The following is a 23141-nucleotide window of genomic DNA, read 5'->3' as shown; positions in this document are numbered from 1 at the left end:
GATTACAAGGTTTCCCAGACAAAATAATGTTAAATGCACTACAAATGACTAGAAGAACACTGGGCTATGACAGGAAACAGCAGAACTATAATACACAAGAAAATTGCAAATAGTCTTTCGTTTATTATGTGAATAGGACATATGTTTACTTCTCTGTATATAGGGTACAATTGTTTGCCTATAAAGTAAGACACGAATTTTAATGCTTGGGCTTCTTTTGTCTGCTTTGTATTTGTGTGTATGCCTGGCTCTTTGCATTAAAAGGCAGCATATGCAAGTACTTCAGCTACTGTACCAAACTCTTACAGGGGAAATAAATGTTCCTCTTCATTTAATTTCTAAGAATAATTTTTATCATTCCTGCAGAAAGAGTGAAAGTTGGTTTCTGCCTTGTCACAAACACCTGAGAGCATTCAGGTGGTGAAACTGCAGTAAGAGACCCAAATGTGGTGATGGGGAGTTTGGAGGTGCTGATGCTCTCTTTTAAGAGTCAAAAGCATTCACCTCAAAGCAAAGTAAACCTGAAGTCAGGAATCACAGAATCACAGAATTTCTAGGTTGGAAGAGACCTCAAGATCATTGAGTCCAACCTCTGACCTAACTCTAACAATCCCCACTAAACCATATCCCTAAGCTCTACGTCTAAACGTCTTTTAAAGACTTCCAGGGATGGTGACTCCACCACTTCCCTGGGCAGCCTGTTCCAGTGTCCAACAACCCTTTCGGTAAAGAAGTTCTTCCTAACATCCAACCTAAAACTCCCCTGGTGCAACTTTAGCCCATTCCCCCTCGTCCTGTCACCAGGCACGTGGGAGAACAGGCCAACCCCCACCTCGCTACAGCCTCCTTTAAGGTATCTGTAGAGAGCGATAAGGTCGCCCCTGAGCCTCCTCTTCTCCAGGCTGAACAAGCCCAGCTCCCTCAGCCGCTCCTCGTAGGACTTGTTCTCCAGGCCCCTCACCAGCTTCGTCGCCCTTCTCTGGACCCGCTCAAGCACCTCGATGTCCTTCTTGTAGCGAGGGGCCCAAAACTGAACACAGTACTCGAGGTGCGGCCTCACCAGAGCCGAGTACAGGGGGACGATCACCTCCCTAGCCCTGCTGGTCACACTGTTTCTGATACAAGCCAGGATGCCGTTGGCCTTCTTGGCCACCTGAGCACACTGCTGGCTCATATTCAGCCGACTATCCACCATCACTCCCAGGTCCTTCTCTGCCTGGCAGCTCTCCAGCCACTCCTCTCCCAGCCTGTAGCTCTGCTTGGGGTTATTGCGCCCCAGGTGCAGGACCCAGCACTTGGCCTTGTTAAACTTCGTGCAGTTGACCTCAGCCTATCCAGATCCTCCTGCAGAGCTTTCCTACCTTCGAGCAGATCGATACACGCGCATAGCTTGGTGTCATCTGCGAACTTACTGAGGGTGCACTCAATGCCCTCATCCAGATCATCGATGAAGATATTAAAGAGGACCGGCCCCAGCACTGAGCCCTGGGGGACGCCACTAGTGACTGGCCTCCAACCGGACTTGGCTCCATTCACCACGACTCTTTGGGCCCAGCTATCCAGCCAGTTTCTAACCCAACGAAGCGTGCGCCAGTTCAAGCCTAGGGCAGCCAGTTTCTTGAGGAGAATGCTGTGGGAAACAGTGTCAAAAGCCTTGCTGAAGTCAAGGTAGACCACATCCACAGCCTTTCCCTCATCCACTCAGCGCGTCACTTTGTCATAGAAGGAGATCAGGTTCGTCAAGCAGGACCTGCCTTTCATAAACCCATGCTGACTGGGCCTGATCGCCTGCAAGTGCTGCGTTATGACTGTCAAGAGGATCTGCTCCATGAGCTTCCCTGGCACTGAGGTCAAACTGACAGGCCTGTAGTTTCCCGGGTCTGCCCTCCGGCCCTTCGTGTAGATGGGTGTCACGTTTTCTAGCCGCCAGTCAACTGGGACCTCCCCCGATAGCCAGGACTGCTGATAAATGATGGATAGTGGCTTGGCCAGCTCCTCTGCCAAGGAAAGCACAGGGCATAAAATATAGGTTTTATATCATCAAAAGAAAGTAGTCAAAGTTGGGCAGGACCTCTTCCTATGAGTGGATGAACCGTTCCCCCCATACAGAACCCATCCATTAATATAGTTGTCATCAGAGCCAGGAAGTTATAGCTTTATTATTAAAACCCAGTATTTTTATGCACATTTCAGAATGGAAGTTAATAGATTATTTTTCTGCTTCATTAAATCTGGGGTGTTGTGTTGTTGTGTTTGGTTTTTTTTTTTTTATCTTTTGATGTAGTATTTTTGCTTCTCTGAATGCTTGATGTAGCAATAGGCTTTTAGACTGCTTTCCCCATGCTCCTCTATGCAGAGCTCTGTTGTCTCTGAGACTATTGCCTGTAATGTTTCTTTAGCTGCCTTTGCACTAGTGGTAATATAATTATTTTTTTTATTCCTTTTCTGCTTGAGTTCCTCTGTGTTGTTTCTGTTGCCCTATCCCATCATGAGTGTCTGCCAATAAGCTTTGTTGGTCTAACCTCTAAATGTTCTTGGGATCAAGAACAAGGGGAACTTAACTAATTTGTTAATTCAACCAACTGGCAGGAAGCTCCTCTGTGTCTGCCAGCAGCCTTTCTGAAAGAGAAGCAGAGTGAAGGAAAGCAAACTTTCACTGAATCTGGAGGGGACTTTGCCTGTCAGTGATACAGTACCTTAAGTGAAGGAAGACTCATTAATCCAAGAGTGTGGAAAGCTTTGTCCCAACCTCTCCCCTCCAGACTGTTTCAGAATCTTGTTGCACAGATGTTTAAAATGAACCCTTATTATGTTCTGTCTAGCTTTATTAAAGGCTGTTTTTATGATAACGTTTTCTGTGCTACAGTTCTTTTTTTAAAAAAACTCTTTAAGAATTACTCCTGAAGAACTTGTTTTTTCCAGATGACGCTACTATGCCTTTTCAATGTTGCCTTTCCTTTCATTTACCCTTCTGGCAGTTCTTTGCCAACTTTTCATTTTTGTATTAGTGCTTGTTTCCATGAATTTAATAAGTCCCCATGTAGAGTGCTGCAGTGTTTTAAATGAAGTTCAGATGTGACACAACTGGTAGTTATTAATTTTATAGGTTAATTAATTGTTAGACCAGCTGATGTATCTCTAGTAAGCCCATGCTACATTTAAACTGTTTTTGATATACCTGCTTTCTAATTTTTTCCATTAAACTCTTTTTAACTTTTTCCTAGTCATATATATATATATATATATATATATATATATATTATTCACAGTGTTATTACACTTGTAGATGTGTGCTTCCTGACCTACAATTTCATGTGTCAGTTTTTGAAGATTTATGAAAGATTGTCTCGCACTCAGGCTGCAAGAACAGGGAACTCTTTGGTTTCTAGCTTTGATATCTGTACACTTTTATATCTGTACTCTTTCCTCTTCTATCCAAAATCAAATATTTTTCTTTAACCAGAGGTGAATTGTAATTGTAAATTTCAATTAAAATCAATGAAACAAGGTTGGTAATTAAGACCTGGAAGGTGGTAATTAGGAGTCAAAATTTGTCTTTCAAAACGGAAATCTGTGCTATGGTAAGGGACCCAGTTAGTGAAGTCAGCTGGTCTGTGGAGCTCAGAATGGTAAGCAGGTCCGGATACTTTTAAAAGAAAAGACACTAAAGTTGTTCTCTGTGGGGATATGAGCCTATAAATAAAAGAAACATAGCAGGGGATGATATCGCTTTTTTTTTTTTTTTTTTCTCCTCTGTAATAATCTTTTAAGGTGTCTACAGTCTACCCGGTTAAATCTAGTATAGCATCACCATCTTCTGGAAACATACACCATTCCTCCTAAGTAGGAGATTTGTATGTAAAACTATTATTAAATGATTACTGCTGTTAAATAAGAAAATAAAAAGGTATTCACAACTATAGGTTATAGAGTCTTTTCTGGAGATAGACAAACTTGGATTTAAATGTGTTTGTCCCCTCCTGCATTTCAAAGGCAGTGCTTAGGGAAAATCTAATTGTGTTACTTCTCCAATGCTATCCTTGAGACTAGGAAATAATTTGTATTTCTAAAACAGTGCATACTTCAGCCTGCAGTGGTCAGTCTTTTTAGAATTTCTTTGTGTCTAAATTAAAATACAATAGATTTGGCATAAGAAGCAGTAACCTTACAATTTGCAGCTTGCAAATCACAGGGCACGCTGTCCATGGTAAACCATGACTGGTCCGTGTAGCTAATTCTGGTCAGAATGGAAGCTATAGAGCTCAGTAGGCAACAGATATATTTATTTATTTATTTATTTATTTATTTATTTATTTTTCTCTAGGAGCCCTTTAGTTTCAGCTGTTTGTTGTTTTTTGGTCCTGTCCTGAGCTCTTCAAACTATGAAAAGATGCATTTTTTTAAGCAGAGAAGGCCTGTGTTAGATTTGTCATTTGTTTTAATATTGAATGCTAAATTAATTTCAGATACGCGTATTCTATAAACTAGTTGGTTGAGAAAGGAGGTGAGACTTTAAATTTCCCTGGATAATCTTCATTATTGTGTTTACTGGATTTTTGAGGGGAAAAACTGCCTCACAGCGCTGCAAGAAAGGAACGTTTTGAGAGGCTGGCTAAATTTCACCTTCAGCTATCATGATGAACTTAAAGCCCCATAGTTCTTGGGTTACTATCACTTCCTTTACCTGATGCAGCCCCCTCTTATTTTGAACGAAGCTTCCTTCCTTCCCCTTGCCAAGGTGGGAGGCTTTTTTTCCTGATGGATTTATTGCATTAAAGTCATGGAACTTAAGTACAAATTGTTTCTTTTGCTAGTATGTTCTTTTTTAAGTTCAGAAACTTGTTGTTTTTTTGCAGGTTCCTTCTCAGTAGAATCTCGTAAAAATAAGTGGAATGAGCCATTGAAGTACTTAAAATTTAACCTTATGAGCAATTTAATGAACTATCGTGTGTAAGACATAAATACTCCTTGTGTTTCAAGTATTCTTGATTATGTTGTAAAGTGACCTTGATTTCAGATGTGTTAAATTGGTCTCCTAAAATTAAGTATCTATAAATTATGGGTGTTTGTTATTCAGGGAAATCATTCATTTCGTTTCCTTCAATAAGCAGGAATCTGTAATGGTCATTTTTCTCTTAAGAGAAAATGAACACAGTCTTAATTTATATGACCAAATTTCTAATATCCTTTAAAAGCCTAACATTATTTATATGAACATGTCAATTTTTTTCAATTTGCAAGCTAAGACAAATGTAACAATTTGAAAGGACATTGAAATACAGTTCAACGAGAGTGTACTTAAGAGTTTATAATGCAAACCAGCTACAAAAGGAATTTTGAATTCCTGCAGACTACAGACACTTACTCACTCCTTCGCTTAAGTGAATGGAAGTGCATATACAGCTTTGCACATAGTCATGGTACTTCAGAATAAGGCTAAGCCAATGTATAAAATTTTTATTTCCTACCAGTGATTTAGTGTGCATTTTGTCAGTAGCACACACTGCAGATACTGTTCTCTGTATTTGCTGATTTCTTGCTCATTCTGAAACACTTGCTTTCAAGGGTAGTCAGAATTTTAGTGTTAAATTTTATATATAAAAACCATATGTTCTGGTTGTTAGTATCGGGGGGAAAAAAAGTGACCCGAGAAAGACTCAACTCTTATTTCTAAACCTGAATTCAGATTAATAATTCTCAGGTCTGTTCTGTGAGTGCTCCCTGAGCAGCATGAATATGTAATTCATGTTAAGAGCTCTGAACTCTTCACAGCTCATGGGATAATACTGACTGTGAAAAATGCCTTGGCATTTCATTTGTTGCAGACTGGTGTGACACTTAGGTGCTGGCTCTGAGATCCCACTTCTGACATACTGTGCAGGCTCCAAGAGAGATGCTTTAGAGAAAAAGGCTGTGTTAGCCACACGCAGCACAGTCTGCTCACACTCAGTCCTTGGCTGATGCTTTTGGTTGGTTTGGGGCACAAGTGGAGCTGGTTTGCACGTGCTCCCCTGGTTACAAACTGACATTGGTGTACTCGTGAGTGCTTCTGTGCGCCCGGAAGCTTCTCCGTTCCCTGTCAAAGCCACAGCTTGGCTTTTCTGTGTAAGCTGCCTCTCTTTTCTTCTGGCTTGGGACTCCCCCCCGCAGCTCTCCTCACTTGTCCCAGGCAGAGCTGAAGGTGCTCTGAGAGTTCAGATCGTGGCTGCTGTTCTCCCAGGTACGCTCCATGTCAAAAGGAGGCTGGACAGAACTTGGGGCTGATGGAAATAGTTTTAGTAAGCAGCCTGTAGAAAATTTAGGGGAAAACACTTTTTGAAACACAATGCATAGCATAATGCACTAAGGCATAAGTAAGTAGCGCAGCTTGTTAGTGGATGGGGATGTTATATGAACTAGGAGCTGTAGTTGGTGGTGAAGTGGCTGACTTGGCTGTCCATAGGGGAGGAAACAGGAGAGGTGAGTGTGTTTTGAAAACTGATTTAGGCTTTAAAGTGATGAATGCTAATCATTCAATATGCATAATTGCAAAGGCAAAACCTCTAGAATAAAAAATTCTGGAATAAAATCCTAGCATAATTAAAATAAGCTGGATGTTTGTCCTCAGTTTTGATTTTACTAATTGTGTTAGTCTGTACCTATGATTTTAACGTAATCTACAGAGTAGATTTCTGAACTGTGTGTATAGCTGATATTTTACGTGCACAGCCAGCAAAGTAACACCAGTAGAAAATTAGGACTGCATTTGTGTTTGCCTTTGCATTTTTATGAGACTTGTCCACAGAGGAATTGGATATCTGGATGTAGACTCACTGGTTTGGTCTTTACTGATTTTTAACTATTAACATGATAAAACTCACTGGATTAAACTAAAGTAGTCTTGTGCAACTGATGCAGCAGGTGTAACAATAAATACATAAAACATTTAACAAAAATGAAGAGGGTAATGCTACTACATCATTTTTGTTCAAGATGGAAAGGAGATTACATTATGATTTCTTTGTTGTAAAAACTTTGAATAAAAAGCTTGTTCTAGATGGAGCAGTTGTATACATTAATTTTTATAATTTTTATAAGCTTTCATATTTATTACAAGTTATTTATCATAGGACATAAAAGATGTTGTGAAACAGCTTTCAAGTGTGTGTATGTATATATTATAAACACACACATATATAGTGTGTATATATGTATAAAGCACACCTTTAGTACTATCTTGTATTACTCCTCGCAGTTTATTAAAGTCCTGAGCTTATTAGGTTTGTGGTGGGTACCTGTAGAAATGGCAAATAAAAGTCATGGTACATTGTTTTGTTATGTAGAAGTCATTATTAAATCTTTTGTTATTAATGTTAAATTTAAGTTCATTTAAGAACAAAATTGTAGAAATTAGCTGCTTCAAGGTATTTGCAGGAGGAGTTTTGTCCTCCTGACTCTTCTCATTTAAAGTACCTGAAATAAATATTTAATATCCTGCCCCTATTGGAAAATGTTTTATTGGCTGATTATATTTCAAACATGTCAACACCTGTAAGTTTATATCCCATTGTAAAGACATTCATTGTAAGCACTGCCAGATATTTTCAGTGTTACAACTGCATTTCATTTTTGATCTTAGGTGGAGAATGTGTTAATAAGAGCCCCTGTTGGTAGGGAAAGCAGTTTGAGCAGATGACTTCAACATAGCTATGTATAGAAGGTGCTAAAAAATAATTGGAGAAGTGTTCACAGGAGGTGAATCACATAGAAGGTAGCATGTGAAATAAAGCATGAAAAACTGAGGAAACGAAATATGAAAAAATAATTGTCAGACTGACTTGTTGCAAAGTAGCAATAGTACAGACATATTTAGTGTGGGAGTAATGCATCAATGGACCGTGGCTTGCAGGAAAAGGCACTCAGAGGGGAGGGGACAGCAAAAGACTGGCAGCAAAATGCAAATGTTTTGTAAATACTGATTGTTCTTATTAGTGAGGAAATAACTCACCAAGAGTTTTGGTTAGCTTTGAGATTCTAACAATTTTTCCATCACTATCATAGCTTTTGCAATAGCTCAGTAATTTTATTTATTAACAAAGAACATCAGCTCTCAGAACTATTGCACAGAGCAATTGTATACTCCTTGTGAGGCACTCTTCAAATCCCAAACTGTAAAGCTTGATTATATTCTCAGTTAGTATTATGACCTATTTGATGTTTAAAAATTGTTGTGTTAATACACTGGCTTTCTAAATACTGCACAGTTTCCAGATACTGTACATTTTCTGCTCAGTTTGGACATGGGAATTCAGTTACCTATGAGGGCTTTAAGCAATGACTGAGAATCAGGAGTTGATTATTATTTCAATAAATACTCAATACTAATTTTTATGGATTAATAATTTTTTAGCTAGACTCCCAGTACTGTATAGTAATGGGAATTGACTGGTTGCACATTGGTACAAGTTTTTAATTGTTGTTGAATCATTCACCTCTTAATTTAGTAGTGTTTTTTTTGTTGTTGTTTTTTTTTTTCCAATATCAAAAAAATCTGAAGTGATGGTTAAAATGTTGTCTAAAAGCTGCATAAGGCATTTCAGAGGTTATAGATAGTTTACTTACGGTGACAGAAGGAAATGGCAGTACTTACCTGACTTCTAGAGATGTTCATCTTTTGCTCCTGGAGACTTTGTCAACCAGCCTTAATAGTGATCATAAAGTTTAGGATCCTATCTAGGGTTCTTGTGTGGGTGTTTACAACTGGTTATGAATCCCAAGCTTTCGTATCACAGTTAAGAAGTTTGTTAGAAAACATGGAATAATATCTAGTAATTTCTCCTAGTCCCTTTGTACTTGGGACATCGTAAAGAACAGGAATTAATCATAGACAGAATAGTTTTTTTAACAGCTCAGAATCCTACTGCTTTCTCTTATTTCATTATGTCCCCACAGAATTTACTCAAATCTCATCTCCTCTGTCATCTTTGGAGAAGGTAAAAGACTTTTGTCAGGGAACTTTACTGAGGACAATCTAAATTTCTTTGTCACTATATTACTTTAATGTAAATGTTTACTAAAAGTTCATTTGTTAGGTTTGTCTCTTAAAAATTATCACACAGAACTTTACAATAGGAATTTGTTCACATCGTAGAAAATAATCAAAATTCTTGCTGTCTTTCTTAGAAATTTTTTTAGTTAATATCAATAAACAAAAGTGGTAATTCAATCATGAGGTCATTTCAGGACAACAGTTGCTGATCTTTAACCTCCATTTTGACTTAACAGCTAATTTAAATGTTCATTGATATTTATGAACACCACCACGTGAAAACTTCAGATATGATACTATGTTGTAGTAACTTGATCTGCATTTTCCTTAAAGAATCACTAAGCTATAACGTTATCTTTTAATTTTGTCTGTGCATGTACTCTTGCATCCAAGATCTTTTTGAGTCAGAGCAATGTGTCACATAAAACATATTTGCTTTTAAGCATCAGAGTGACTCTTCATTTTGTTCAGTAAAAGAACGTTCTAGCCCTAACAAATTAACAAATCACAAAGCTTATTCCCTGTTACCTAGTTCATAGAGAGCAGTACCCATTATGGGGAAGTACAGATATATATGGATCACCCCTGTGGTGTTTCATCTTTATCTTATCGTCAAAGCTTCTAACTTGGTATGACTCTGGCTTTTCAAGCTCAAAATCTTCTCTTTGTAATTTTATTAAAATTTCTAAGAATTTTATACTCAGACAATACAAAGCTTGGGTCTCATTATTCTTAACCATAAAGCTTATCTGTTCACCTTTCAAATAGGGAAAATAATCTAGTTATTTTTGATACAGTTTTCTCCTTTTCCAGTTTTGTCCTTCGTTTTGAAATCAGAGGCTGTAGTACACAGATCCGTTGATGTCCAAGGAGTGTTGAAACACCAAGGATGACAGAAAACTTTGAATTTTTATGAAAACAGAGCCATGCTGTTTCCCTTCATAAGAAAGCAAATTGAATGGAGTTTGAGTGCTGGTTTTTGAGGAGGACTTAAGATATGATGAAAGAGCCACAGTGAGAGCCAAGAGATGGCTAGGGTTCATCCTGGTGCTAAGAGCTGGTTGATCTCCTTCCTGTCAGTAACTTTTCCTCTTTCCTGTCGACTCCTTCAGTTTTGTACTAAGAGAGAGCTTGTATCTTTGAGGTGGCATAAGGCTTGATCTATTCATGGGAACTTTTGAATCAGCTCAAATATATCATTAAACTTAATGAGATTTTTTTTTTCTAGAGTGAGACAGTCTGTAATTGATAGAGTTCTTGCCTTTTTATTTTCATTCTAAGAAGTAATTTCCAAATCCAAATGAAGACATAAGGAATCACGAGATCTGCAAGATGCGATAAGATGGCACCTGAAAGATTAAGGGTGACTAAATTAACTAAACACAAAATCATATCCTTCCAAATCATTTTAGGTTGGGGGGGGGGACAAACCCAAACCCACAGCTGCTTAAGTCATAACATTCATAATTCTGGGTTTCCTGTGGTTCTTGATATTCCAGGCTTTCGACTTTCCCACATCTACTGCAGTGGGAGTGGGGCTTTGCTGGCGGAAGGAGATGGTGCTGGTGCTTGCTGCTGGATTTGCTGGGGTGTGTGGATGCCACTGTGCGCACCCTGCAGCCATTTTGGGGTCAGAGCAGAAGGTGAAAAAAGACTGATTAGGATCAGTCTCCTTACCAGCCACTTAGATATCTCTATCCCTTTGTCAAACTTTGAAGTTACCAGAGAGGCTCAAAATTTGTTTAGTAGTTCACTTGTGTGTAGGTGCACAATGATTTTGTAGGACCTGTTTCCATGGAAAGCTATGCTAAAAACTCATCTTTGCTTAGTTGAAACAGTTTTCTTCTTTTTGCACACACCCCCAAAAATCTAAAAGGCTGTGCTTCAGGCAAGACTTTCTTTGGCTTCTTGCCCACTTGGGTGCATAGCAAGCCCCGGTGCTGGGCAGCAGAGGCTGGGGCTAGTCAACACCAGTGGCCTTCCACAGCACTGCCCCGAAGAAGCTTGCTGTGCCTGGCAAACTTACATGTACAATCCTAAAATGTAGCCTTTGCTGTCCTAATTGAGAGAGAAGTAGATTTCACAGAATCACAGAATCATAGAATTTCTAGGTTGGAAGAGACCTCAAGATCATCGAGTCCAACCTCTGACCTCACGCTAACTGTCCCCACTAAACGGTATCCCTAAGCTCTACATCTAAACGTTTTTTATTTCAGGATTAGAGTTGCTTGTTGCTCTTCATTGTTCACCTCTGTTAAGGAACAGAGTAAGGTGCTTGGCTTATTGGTATTTTCCTGTACATTGTTGCTGCATATGGGAGTAGCAGAAGTGTTGGACTGCCAATGGACAGTTCTGTACTCCATGAAGCTGTTCTGAAATCACAGAATCATAGAATATCCTGAATTGGAAGGGACCCATTGGGAAGGGATCATGGAGTCCAACTCCTGGCACCACACAGTTCTACCCAAAAATTCAGACCATGTGACTAAGTACACAGTCCAAACACTTCTTAAACTCTGTCAGGCGTGGTGCTGTGTCTGCTTCCCTGGGGACCCTGGAAATTGTCGGGTTTTGGAATTCTTTTCCTCTAAGAGTATCCGCAGGTTCTTCTTTTGCAGACAAGATTTCCACTCCAACTGTGGCCATTTTGTAAGTAAATCCCAAGCACTAGGAAAAAAAAAAATATTTTGGATGGTTGAGTCTAATACAAACCCTGCATATTAATGCATCTTTCTGTGAGTTAAATTCAGGTTTTCTTATTTCTTATCCAATTCGATTGTTCTCAATACAGAATGAAAAAGGCATCTGCTGTCTCCTTTTAAAAATGTCTAAAAACAGCATAACTTTTCCTCCCTCTGGGAGAATTTGGATTTGTATTACTGCAGTAGTGATGCAGGCATCTGTGTAGAATCTTTACAAATAATCATTCAGTAATTCCAAGTGGGCCTATAGCTTTTGCAAGGATGGCACCTGCTCCATGTGCTTAGAAAAGTAGCAAGTGAAGCAATTAGCTAATTTTAGGATATATTTTTTTTCAAAATTCATAAACAGATGATCCCAGAATACTTCTGAAGATAAATACTAGTTTAAGGAATCCTATAACAGTAATTTTTTTCTACACTTAAATTAGTCTTCAGGGCTTGTTTTTTTAAAAGGCACATTAGTGTAGTCTGCTGTTTGTAGCTGGGTTTGACGTATTTTTAATTGCCTGAGTCTTTAGGCTAAATGAGCTGGTGGAAATACCCGTGTAGTTCCGTGTTTCAAATTTTCAAAATTAGTGCATCTGTGTGAGTTCCTAATTAGTCAGTGTTAAACACCGATAGCAGTAGTAATCTCTGCACTCTATTTACTTAAAATGTTATGAAAACTTGCTTAGGTGCTTTGTGTTTTTGCTTTTGTTGCTTTTGTCAAGTGTGGTTGGCAGTTTTAGACACACAAGGAGCTGGAGAAGGCTTTCCATCAAATATGTTAGAATTATGCTGTGACAAATTATAATATTTTTTGATGTAAGAACACTAAGGTGATATATATGATAAAAATTGTCAGGAAACTAAGTAGGTAAGAAGATTGTTTTAGGCCTATTTAGCTATATTGACATACAGTATCAATCTGATAATGTGTTTTTTTAATTCTTTTTTTTTTATGATAAAAATTATTACCTTTCTTTTTTTCCCTGTAACTGATCAGTTTCAGTGTTTTAGCTTGAGTTTAGACTTGGGTTTGATTTAAAAGAAATCTCATACTCTTAATGTCTGGTACCTGTAGGCTGTGAAATTAATTTTCATGTTTTAATATTCATTTTGGAATTCTTCTTTCATGCATTTCTACAAGTGTATAGTTGAAGTGAAATTGCATCATGTTCTGTGGAAAAAGAAATACAGAAATAGAGAGTAATGCCAGCTTGCTGCGGAGAGGCAGTACTACAAAAAGTAATTGGCTCTATCTTTATTTATGCTTTGAACTTGTACTGCTGGACTAAAAATGTTTCCCATGATCAAGACCAAATTTCCATCAGTTCTTGTCACTCTGCAAATGTACTAACTAGAAAAGTAACTGAAGGTTAAGTGTTGTGTGAGAATTTGTTATGAAACCATTATGTTTTTGTATGTCTCTCACAAAGACAGTGTTATGTGAAAAGCTTCCCATCAGCTTCTTGCTCAGCCTTGTTCTGTCTTTCAAGTAACAAAAGCTTTCACCTTTAAGGGAATTCCTAGAACTTTGCTGCTGCTTTTTATGTAGTTTCTAACTTTTGTATTTATTTTGATTGCCCTCTGAAGGTGAAATGCAAAAATTCCAAGCTAACTCCTTTCATGCAGAGACATTTAAGACCTCTCTGATGACAAGTTGTAACTTTTTGTTCATCTTCATGAAGCTGGTACTTTATTGCTCGAGGCTGTCTGAGGACCAGGTGCTCATTGTCCTGTGAGCATGCCTGCCCATAGGCTTGTCGTTCTGTCATACTCGATCCCAGTGATGCCCGGTATTGCAATGTAAGAACCCTGTAGCTGAAGAAATGTGTTCTGTATGCAAGTAGTCTGTCAGCAACCCATCTTCAGAGGGCTGGAAGTGCCCATCCACCATTCACCTTTGAGGTAAGCACAGTTAGTCTGAACTTGCTCAGACTGTGCAAGTCTCCCAGGTAGAAAGGCTTGCCAGCAGTGGAAGATAATTTCTATGGAGGTGCAATTAGCATGCTGGGCTGTGTATTCCAAAATTAACTCTTTGGTTACTTCATCCAGTAGGTCTATAGTCCAAGAAATATGTTTTCTCTATTATTTTTTGAGGTAAAGAATTTCAGTTACTCAATAGCTCACTTGAGTACTACTCAACAGAAGAAACTTGAGACCATGCTATAGAGAGGATTTTTGCAAGGCTGTCTGAAAAATGTGCTTTCTGAAGTAAAATCATTTGGATACAAGCCATAAAGAGCAGGCATAGCAATTAGTTGCGTAGGTGGTGCTGTGTAACCTTGGCCAGCTGTTAGGCTCTAAAGGTAGGGAGATGGAGGAGCAGCACTGCTTGGCCAAATTATGTTCTCTTTAATTTAGTGCCACAGAACCATGTAGTGCTGAGGCTCAAGGAGGGCACAAGGACCATTCTTAGTCTGTTGTTGTTTTCATTTGAAGAACAAAATATTTTCTGAAACTTTTAGGATTTGTCCCCACTTCACAGAAGATGCAGAAATCAAGAAAATGCTCTTGTGTGGGAGATAGTTTGATGTAAGAGTAATGTTGACAGTTCTCTACCTCATACTTAAGTTCAAGGTAAGGAGATGATTATTCTAAGGCCCCTTCTAAATTGTGCCTTGCGAAATTGCATAGTGAATATTAACTATTGTAATATTCCAAGTAAAATCTTACTGGAGTCTTGAACTGTGAGTTCGACAGCAAGGCTGTACTTTTTATGGCTGAGCCTGACTGGAAGGTATTTCCTATGGTGTGCATCTCATTGGAGTTCAGCTTCATGCTTGTTCCGTGCTCCGGCAGATAGACTGCCGTCTGTCTGCAGGCCTGCTGTCTCTGTCTCCTTGCCTTTTCCGTGTAGCTAGCATATATTGAGTAGAAATTATTAGCATGGGGACCTTGTCTCACCATTCTAATGCAGTGTGACACATCTTGTCCTTTGGTTCCTAGATTTATTACTTATTACACTTTCTTCCAGATATTAAGGCTATGCACATAAAACGAAATTTAAAAATCATTCAGACAAATGTGAGTGACCATATATCACACTCATTTGTGTCTTTATGGTCACTGAGTAGTAGCTGAAGTCATGTGGGACCTTTGTTATTGAAGACATTCAGGGGTGTCTTTTGGGCACAATCTGTTACTGCTTCAAGGAACGTAGTAGTTTGGCTGCTTTTCAAGAAACTGACGATTTGACACGCAGCCTCTCCAACTGTTCCTGCTGTCTACTTTATCTCATAATAACTTAATAAAAAGGTAGCTAAGAACATTCTCTAAATTCCTGTGCCTGCCCTCAGGCTCTTGGATATTGACATTTCAGGACAGAATAATATATAATAATGTATATGATCTGGCCTGTCAGCACCTACGTTGACAATAGAATCATACCATTTTGTGTCACTTCCATCAGAACCGTCCTAGTTTTTGCTAACAAGCTTACACAGGTGTTTTACAGGTGTTTTTTTTCTTTTATCAGGCTGGCCTGAAAGGGCCATGGGTCTGAGTTACTATGGTTGGAGATGATACATACACACTTTCTTTTTTTGAACTTGCAGTGTTGCATGTTGTTTAATCTTTTGCCGTCAGCCATGTCAAGCTATTAACAGCATTCAGGTTACAGGCTTAAGTGCCAGAAACATGTGTCCACTGTTCAAAACTGCAGCATCTTTTATTTTTACACTTTGGATATGTAGTAGAAGTGAATATATTAGAAATAAGAATGATGCTAGGAAAGAACTGGAAATGTTTCAGAGAAAACTTGCTTTTACTTTGATAATTTCCATATAAATCTATTTAAAAGTCTATTAAAAGCTACCACTGTGCTGTCACCAAAGTGGTCCCCAGGTTTACTGCCCTTTAAGATGAATTTCTTCTAGTTGGCCTTTGAATGCTAGAAATTTCATCCTGTGGACTACTACAGTGGATATGACCCTGCTGACTCCTGGGTTTGATTAACTGAAAGCATTTCCTTTGGAATGAAACATAATAATTAGCTTCTTAAGGTACATAAATTGCTAGGTGTGGATCACAATTTCTCAATTTGTCTTTTATTCTTCACCCTTATTCTAGAACCAAAACATTGTGTCCAAAATTCTTTTCTCAATAGTAGCTTCTCTTTAGAGGCAAGCAACAGATTTCAAGAGGAATATTCAGCTCTTTCAGTTGGTCTGTAACTTATTTTTTTCCTTTCTTCAGAATAAAATTTCAGTTCAGTACTATGAATGATTTTATCAGCAAGAATAAAATAAGCCTGTCGTATGGGAGAGACTTCACAGCATTTATTTTCTGAAATATTAAAATTCACTGTAAACACTTATCTTGCTCCTGTATGCCTGAGCACGAAGATGTTCTGGGCAGAGCATAAGGAAGCAACAGTTATGTGTGAAAGAACAATGAAAGGATCCTGATTTGGTGAATCTGTGTTTCTTGGCCTTCAAAACAAGCTAATAAAACCCCTAAAAGCTTAGTCTCTGTAGTTTGTTGAGAGTATCCCCCAGCATTAAAGAGCTGGAAAGCTGGGAGGTAGCAAGCCTCCTTGAGAAAGGAAGAGAGAGGAGAAAATGTTAGGGCTCAAGCTTGTGTTGAGTCTCTCCTAGCTCTGCAGGCTGCAGTCAATCGTGACAATAATCTGTCTGTTTGCTGTCCTGCTCCTTGTGACAGTGACAGAGCGAGTGCTTCTAGTTTCTCCTTTGTGCTGCAAAAGGATTAATTTTACAGCTGGAATGGGGTAAGTGTTATTGTATCAGATGGACATCAATTCTGGAAGAGGGAAGGGGGCTAAGGAAAAGCGCTTCTGGTTGGAATCACTTGTGTTCTTTTTCTTTCCATTAAGTTCTAGCAGTTAAGTTTTATTTTTTTATATTTTAATTAGGATGTCTAGAAACCAGTGAGTTACAAAAACTTAAGTCTAATTTGATTATTTTAAACATTTTCAGCTCTTTGTCTTTTTAGACCTCTAAGTAAGTTACCTGTCTCTATCTGTGATGTCTGATCACATAGCAGCTGGTAGTTTACAGCTGAGCAGAAAATAATCATTTTTAATTTCGGAGCACAGAATATGAGTTTTTTCTGTGCTGGAGACCACAGAGGAAAAAACAGTATTCAGCTTATATGTAGTAATGTTCATTATGTTTAAAAAAAAAAAAAAAAAAGATATAAATACAAATATTGCTGCTATATTGTGTGTTGAGAGGACCATATGCTGAGAGCATGGATGAGTGAACGTGGGAAGGCCTGGAGAACAAGAGTAATGATCCTTTATTTAAGTACTACAAATGGAATGAATAAGAAGTGTTTTTGCTGTAAAAATAGATTGTATCAGGAATTAAATATTGCTAAGTAACATTATTGAGAAAAGATATCAAAATGCTGTGAATAAATGTGTTAATGAAATGCAGAAAGGAAAATGTGTTAGTAGCAATGCTTTTCTTGGAAATTACATAGGTTTTATGATTTAAAAGAAACTGTGGGGAAGTTCTTATTTTCTGTAGTGAATATTAGAAATTTCTGTGCAGCTTACACTAGGTATTTGTCCAGAGGATCAATGCAGTTGGTCAGGGGTAGGTTCTTTATCACTTTGAGAGGCTTAACAGTAGATAGGATTCACAGCTTTCTTAAGCTTTCCATTTTACAGAAATTGGTGCTTCATTTTTCTTTGGCTGCTATTTGTGCTGGTTGATTCTTTACGGACTTATTCAGCGCAGTTGCAGGGCAGTCACCCTGAACAGCATCATGAGGAAAGCAGACCTGTGTGTTAGAAAATGCTGCAGCCTCCTGTGAAAAGTACTACGCTTGTATTTTGTAAATCAACATTGCAAAGCAACTATTGTAAGTGCTCTCTTCACCACTGTGCCCCCAGTGGAACAGCCAGACTTAAGACTGAACTGTGGTGCTCAGGACTGTGTTTGCATTCACTAAGTACTGGAGGTGTTGTGGATTTTGCTTTTTAACAGCTGCTTCAGCTGTTCCAATCTACGTCAATTATTTCAATTTATAGCATCAAAAGATAAAATTACTGTCAAAAGGAAGTGTTCTGGCAGAAGAAAGCCACTTTGTTTCTTGATCAGTTGCTTTCTGTGCTGGGGGGCTTCTTTCCTCTTACTAGACAGAAGCCAGTTTTCAATCAACACAGTCCTAATTTTCTCTTTCCTGCTTTCTGATTTATACAGTCAACCTGTTGCTGTGAAGTGTAAGATTGATAGCAGCAGTGAGGTGGTTACTTTGTACAAACTTTGACACCTCTTTCTCTTTTGAACAAGATAAATTGTATGTTTTTCTAAAAACTCTTGTTTACTCTTTAGACTTCGATCAGGATTATTTGAGTAGTGTGACTATTAAAAAGGAAGGCAAATTTTGTGCTTTGTCTGAAGATGCCAGGCTGATAATCAAGGCCAGGCATTATCTTGATTGAAGTTGGACCCCAAGAAGGAGCAGTGTTTTCTCTCCAGCTCATAAATCAGTTTTCGTAAGGCACCTTTGGGTCTGGTTGCTGTTTAGATCATTAACGGTGTCTATCATCACGGAAGTTCAGGTTGTTTTTTAATTAGTGTATTGCTTTAGGAATTAGGTTTAAAGATTCCAGAAAACATAAAAAGCGTTTCTGAAATGGTAAAAAGCCTCGTGAATGGACCCTGATGTGTTCTTGAAATCCTGAGAAAATGAGAAGATAGAGAACTGCACCTTGAAATGACAGGATTCTGGATAAATCTGTTGATGAATAAAATATAGGTCTTACAGAGAAGCCTTCAAGGTGTTTTCTTCTGCTCTTTGCCATCTTTTTTCTGCCAATGTCACCATTTCTGCCATCAGTGGTAGATGGTGACAGGTCTTGCAGTTTAACTTATTCTCCATTTCCTAGCACTTACATTTATGTCTTGGTTTGGCTCTCAGTGGTTATTTTCCACCTGTGATCTCTGGCAGCTTTCCAGTGGGTTTGGAAGACAACTTGTCGGTGAGAACAGGTCATTGTTGCTGGTCCTGTACTGTTACACTTCTGTGTCTTGAACAATGAGCTCACTCTGTGTTAGCTGTTTAAAATGTTCTCATAGCATCCTTCTCTTTCAGACAGCAGCATGGTTACTTGGATTCTGCAGACAGTTCTCAAACTGCTGGTAGCAAATGAATACTACGCTCTGTCCATGAAACAAGAAGGCAAAATGGAGTGCCTCACACTGCATGAGCTTGTTGTGTGTAATACCATACGTTTGGTTCTCTTTGACTGGCAGGTTGTCTGGAGACTAGGATGTTATCTTTTCACCTTGGTGCTCCTCCACTGGGCCCCTACCTGCCTAGGGATTAAGTGAGAAATGCTGTCTTATGGTAGTATCTGCCTCTGGCATGGACATAGAACGTCATGTAACTTTACTTTTTTTTTTTGTACAACTCTACTGTTCTGATAAGTTGAAATATAGATTTGATGTTTTTTTTTTTATTTGATATGGATGTTTTTTTTGATTGAGAATATACTGGGAAAACAGGAATGGAAAAACATTTTCCTGTTCTAAAACTGTCACCTGTACCATCAAAACCCATCTTTTCTGATTGAACCTTGTCAAGCTTGCTTCCAGTGAGAGTGATGCTTTGGAGTCCTTTGCAGAGCTGAAAGTATACAGTGGATGTTTTAGGAATAACATGTTGATTGCCTTTTTCCTTTGTTTTGGCAACATTTTAAGTCTGAATATCCATATACTGTGTATGCTGCAGTGAATAAAGTCCTGTTATATCTTTAGATAATATTGGTTAAAATGCAGCAGTAAAGTGACAGTGAATAGCTATGCAAAGGACAAGAATTAATGATGATTGTTAGAGAAGGCTGGATAAAAAGAAATCCATTATAGCTTCAGATCCTTGTCAACAAAATTAATGTCTAGCCAGCAGTTTACTGTCCTGTATTTCTGCAGTTTGATGCTCTTATTTGAGTGTAGGATTTTGTTTGTCCACATTTATTCCACATTTATTGCATTCTTTTTTTTTTTTTTTTTTTTTTTTACTCAGATTGCTTCTCCAATTTGCTGTCAGTGGTTACTTTAATAAAAGAAATGCAAAAGTTTATATGTTTCGTGGTCTCTGCAAATGCTGATATCACTGAACTAACGGATGCACCTTACATTTTTCTCAGAAACCCTGGGGGTTAAGGAGTAACACTTTCTACTTCTTTTGTATTATTTATTAAATGCAAGTTTACCTTATGAAGTACAACTTGGCCTGAAAAAAGGGATCACTATTCTGATGCCCTTCACACTGTTTGAAATTTACACAAGCAGATAGTGATAGGACAAGGAGGAACAATTTTAAACTAAAAGATTTACATTAGATTGTAGGAGGAAGTTTGTCATGCAGAGGATGGTAAAGCACTATCACAGGTTGTTCAGAGAAGCTGTGGGTACCCCATCCTTGGAGGTGTTCAAGGCTGGGTTGGTTGGGGCTTTGAGCAACCTGGTCTAGTGGGAAGGGTCCCTGCCCATGGCAGGGGGTTGGAACTCAATGATCTTTATGGCCCCTTCCAACCCAAACCATTCTATGGTTCCATGGCTTTTGCAAATATAAGCATCATAACACTATTGCCCAGTGGGCAGAGACAACCGCAGCAAGACTCCCTACTAAGAAGCTGGCAAATTAAATACAGGATAGTAAGAGAACTCTCCTTTTCATAGTTGGAACAGAAATATTTGAATCCTGCAGTGGCCAAATTTTACTCATTCACAGGACTTTACATGAAAACACACCATAACAATTATTCTTACCTGATACCTGAAGTTGAGTTACTTTTAGAAGCAAACTTAGAAAACACTAAGGAGAAATCGTCCTATTTGCCTTTTTATAAAATGAAAAAATGTGGGGAAAAATGTTAGAAATTCAGAACAGTTTCTGAGTAGCTTATTGCTCTGCTATACTGCATTGAATTTTTCCAAAATAATTATGGGTAAGATGGACAGGAAGTGCTTCTCTTGATTGTTTCCTCAAATCTTGCTCTCTTTCACATCTATGACCTCTTTGTAGGATATTAATGTGAAAATGCTGTAGGAAATTTCTCTTATTCACTGGAATGTAAATAACTTCCTATTTATCTGACATCTATAAGAAAGCACCAGTTCTCTTGATTTATCTGGTTATATTATGGAGGAATAAGTTTGTAGCAGAGTTTATGTAAGTAACTATTTAAAAAAAAAATGTAAAGTTTGGTCTTGAGAAGAATTAAATTTTATACAAGAATCTCAAAAATGAATGTTTTATTTAACAGACAAGATTTACAGTTTAAATCTTTCCTACTGAAAACTTTCAATACTTTTCCCTTTTAATAACATAGAATCTGGATAAATGCTAGCAATGATACCTCTTGGACTGAATCACTTAGATTTGAAATTCTTTAAACTTGTTAACAGACATGCTATTACCAAGGATGGAAATATTGCAGTCCTATTTGTAATTTTATGCTAATTTGAACAATGACTTAGGACTTTCTTTTCTTTCTAGTTATTTGAACTACTAGGCCCTGAAGGTTTTGAACTTATAGAGAAGCTCCTACAGAACAGATCTCTGATTGTGGAAAGATCTTTGACTTGTGCAAATGATAACAAGTTCCAGGCATTGCAAGGTATGTGACTACAAAATTGTTATTCAGATTGTTATAATCAGATAAAAATTAGTTTTCTAACTGTTCAATTACATTTCAAGCAGTTCTGGCTACGTACATTTAAAAAGAAAGACAAAAAAAAAAAGTGGTGGCGGTGGAGGGTGCTTATATTAGTATAAATAAAGAAATTGCGATTTGATTACAAAAATGAAATAAATGCCTGTTGTATATTTACTTTTCAACTGTATATGTGCGCGTGTAATTTTAAAAGAAATGTGTTAACATTTGTATCTATTTCAATCAATTACCATTGAAATAACTTCATCTTGAGGTATTCCTCATCTGCTATCCCACTTTCTGTTTCAGTGTTAACATCAAATGGATGTCTTGTTGAGAAAAAGCATGGTAACAAGCACTTCTGGGGAAAAAAAATAAAAATAAATTTAAACTGAAGGATTGATAAGTGAGAAGAATAAAGGGGGCCAGGTTTTATACTCTCATTTTCTTTTTTACATTGCATACACAGAGTAATAGTTTTAAAATCTGTTTTGCAAATCGCTGCTTAAAAACAAGTGTTCCTACTTTATTTCCTTACAAAAAATAAATCTGATTGTGAATACGTTGCAATGTGGGACAAAACTTGCATTGACATAACACCATACAGCCCATTGCATGTTTACAACTCATGGAGTTAGAAAAAAGTTGGTTAGAGCTGATATTGCTGGACTTAGGTATCCTCACAATATTTTTTAAATGCAAACAAACCGTACTTAATATGCATGTTGTAAAATGTTATTTATGCAAGTGTTTGGAAATTCAGCTTCTGCTGTGCTGATGGTTAATCTAAAGTCATCAGAGCAATCATTAGTTTTATCTGCTACTGATTTCAAAGCAGAAACTATCAGTATAACAAATTTTTTTGTTGTTGTTGTGTTTGTTTTTTTTTATTTTCTCATATAACCAAAAGAAAAAAAATAAAGTATATGCACAAACAATTATGTTTTTTCTTCAACGTGCAACATTTTCTTTTCATTTAGAAGTAGTAGTATTTTGAAAGCTATTATAAACTTATTCTTCAGCATGCCATCAGTAAATAATTATGCTAGAATGTAGAGAGAGAATATTTTCAACATTGTGCTTTTCGATAAGGGTGTTACTGGTTTTATGAATGTTTGTGTTTTTTTTCCTTGTTGTTTCACTTTTTTTTTTTACTGATGACAGTTCTTCCTTCACTGTAGTATAGAAGTCAGTGATATTTGAGTATCTTCTCCAAGACTGCAGATGCTCTGCACCAAGTTCAATTTAATCATTTTAGTAAGGCTTTTTCCTTTTAAGTTGATCAAAGTAATAGTCCTCATGGGGACTGAGGTTTTAGCTTTCCAGAATTGTATTTGCGTAGGGAATCATTTGTGTCTGGATGAATTTAGTTGTTTGGTAACTTTGAGTTATTTGTTTTTTGAGAAAATAAGCGCAAGACAAGGAACTATACATTTACTAAACGTTTTTAGAATGCTGTATTATTTGACTGTTATTATAGAATTTAATTCCACAGCCATAAAGGTGATTGTTGTGTTTATCAGACAAATCAAGTAGCAGTTCTTTGTCCTAGTATGTTTGGTCTGAATTAAATTTAGGCAGGAAATTGCAACCTTTGTTTTTCCCTTTAACTATGATAGAGAGCTAAAACTACAAATGTGATAGTATTACTGTGGGCATTTTGTCAGTTTATTAGAATTTCTTCAATAATTGGCAAGTTATAGTCACTTTATTTAGTGTGCATGCTGCAAGAGTTTCACTGTTACGGTAGGTTAAAAATTAAATGGCACAAATTCAAATTCAGAAGATTCTTCTCAAA

At 37.6% G+C, this 23141-nt stretch overlaps 1 protein-coding gene across 1 annotated transcript in view; it reads left to right on the top strand.

Annotated features, from left to right (window-relative positions):
* Positions 1-23141, top strand: part of ASCC3 (activating signal cointegrator 1 complex subunit 3) — a 281915-nt gene that overhangs the window by 26639 nt on the left and 232135 nt on the right. The window contains exon 5 of the mRNA XM_082756805.1: positions 21187-21307. Coding sequence (XP_082612931.1) covers positions 21187-21307 — 121 coding nt within the window. The remainder of the gene's footprint in view (positions 1-21186; positions 21308-23141) is intronic.

Source organism: Aythya marila (assembly GCF_965140915.1).
Source record: "Aythya marila genome assembly, chromosome: 3".
NCBI lineage: Eukaryota > Metazoa > Chordata > Aves > Anseriformes > Anatidae > Aythya > Aythya marila.
The sequence above is the reverse complement of the archived record's forward strand: the minus strand, read 5'-3'. Positions and strand labels throughout refer to the sequence as shown.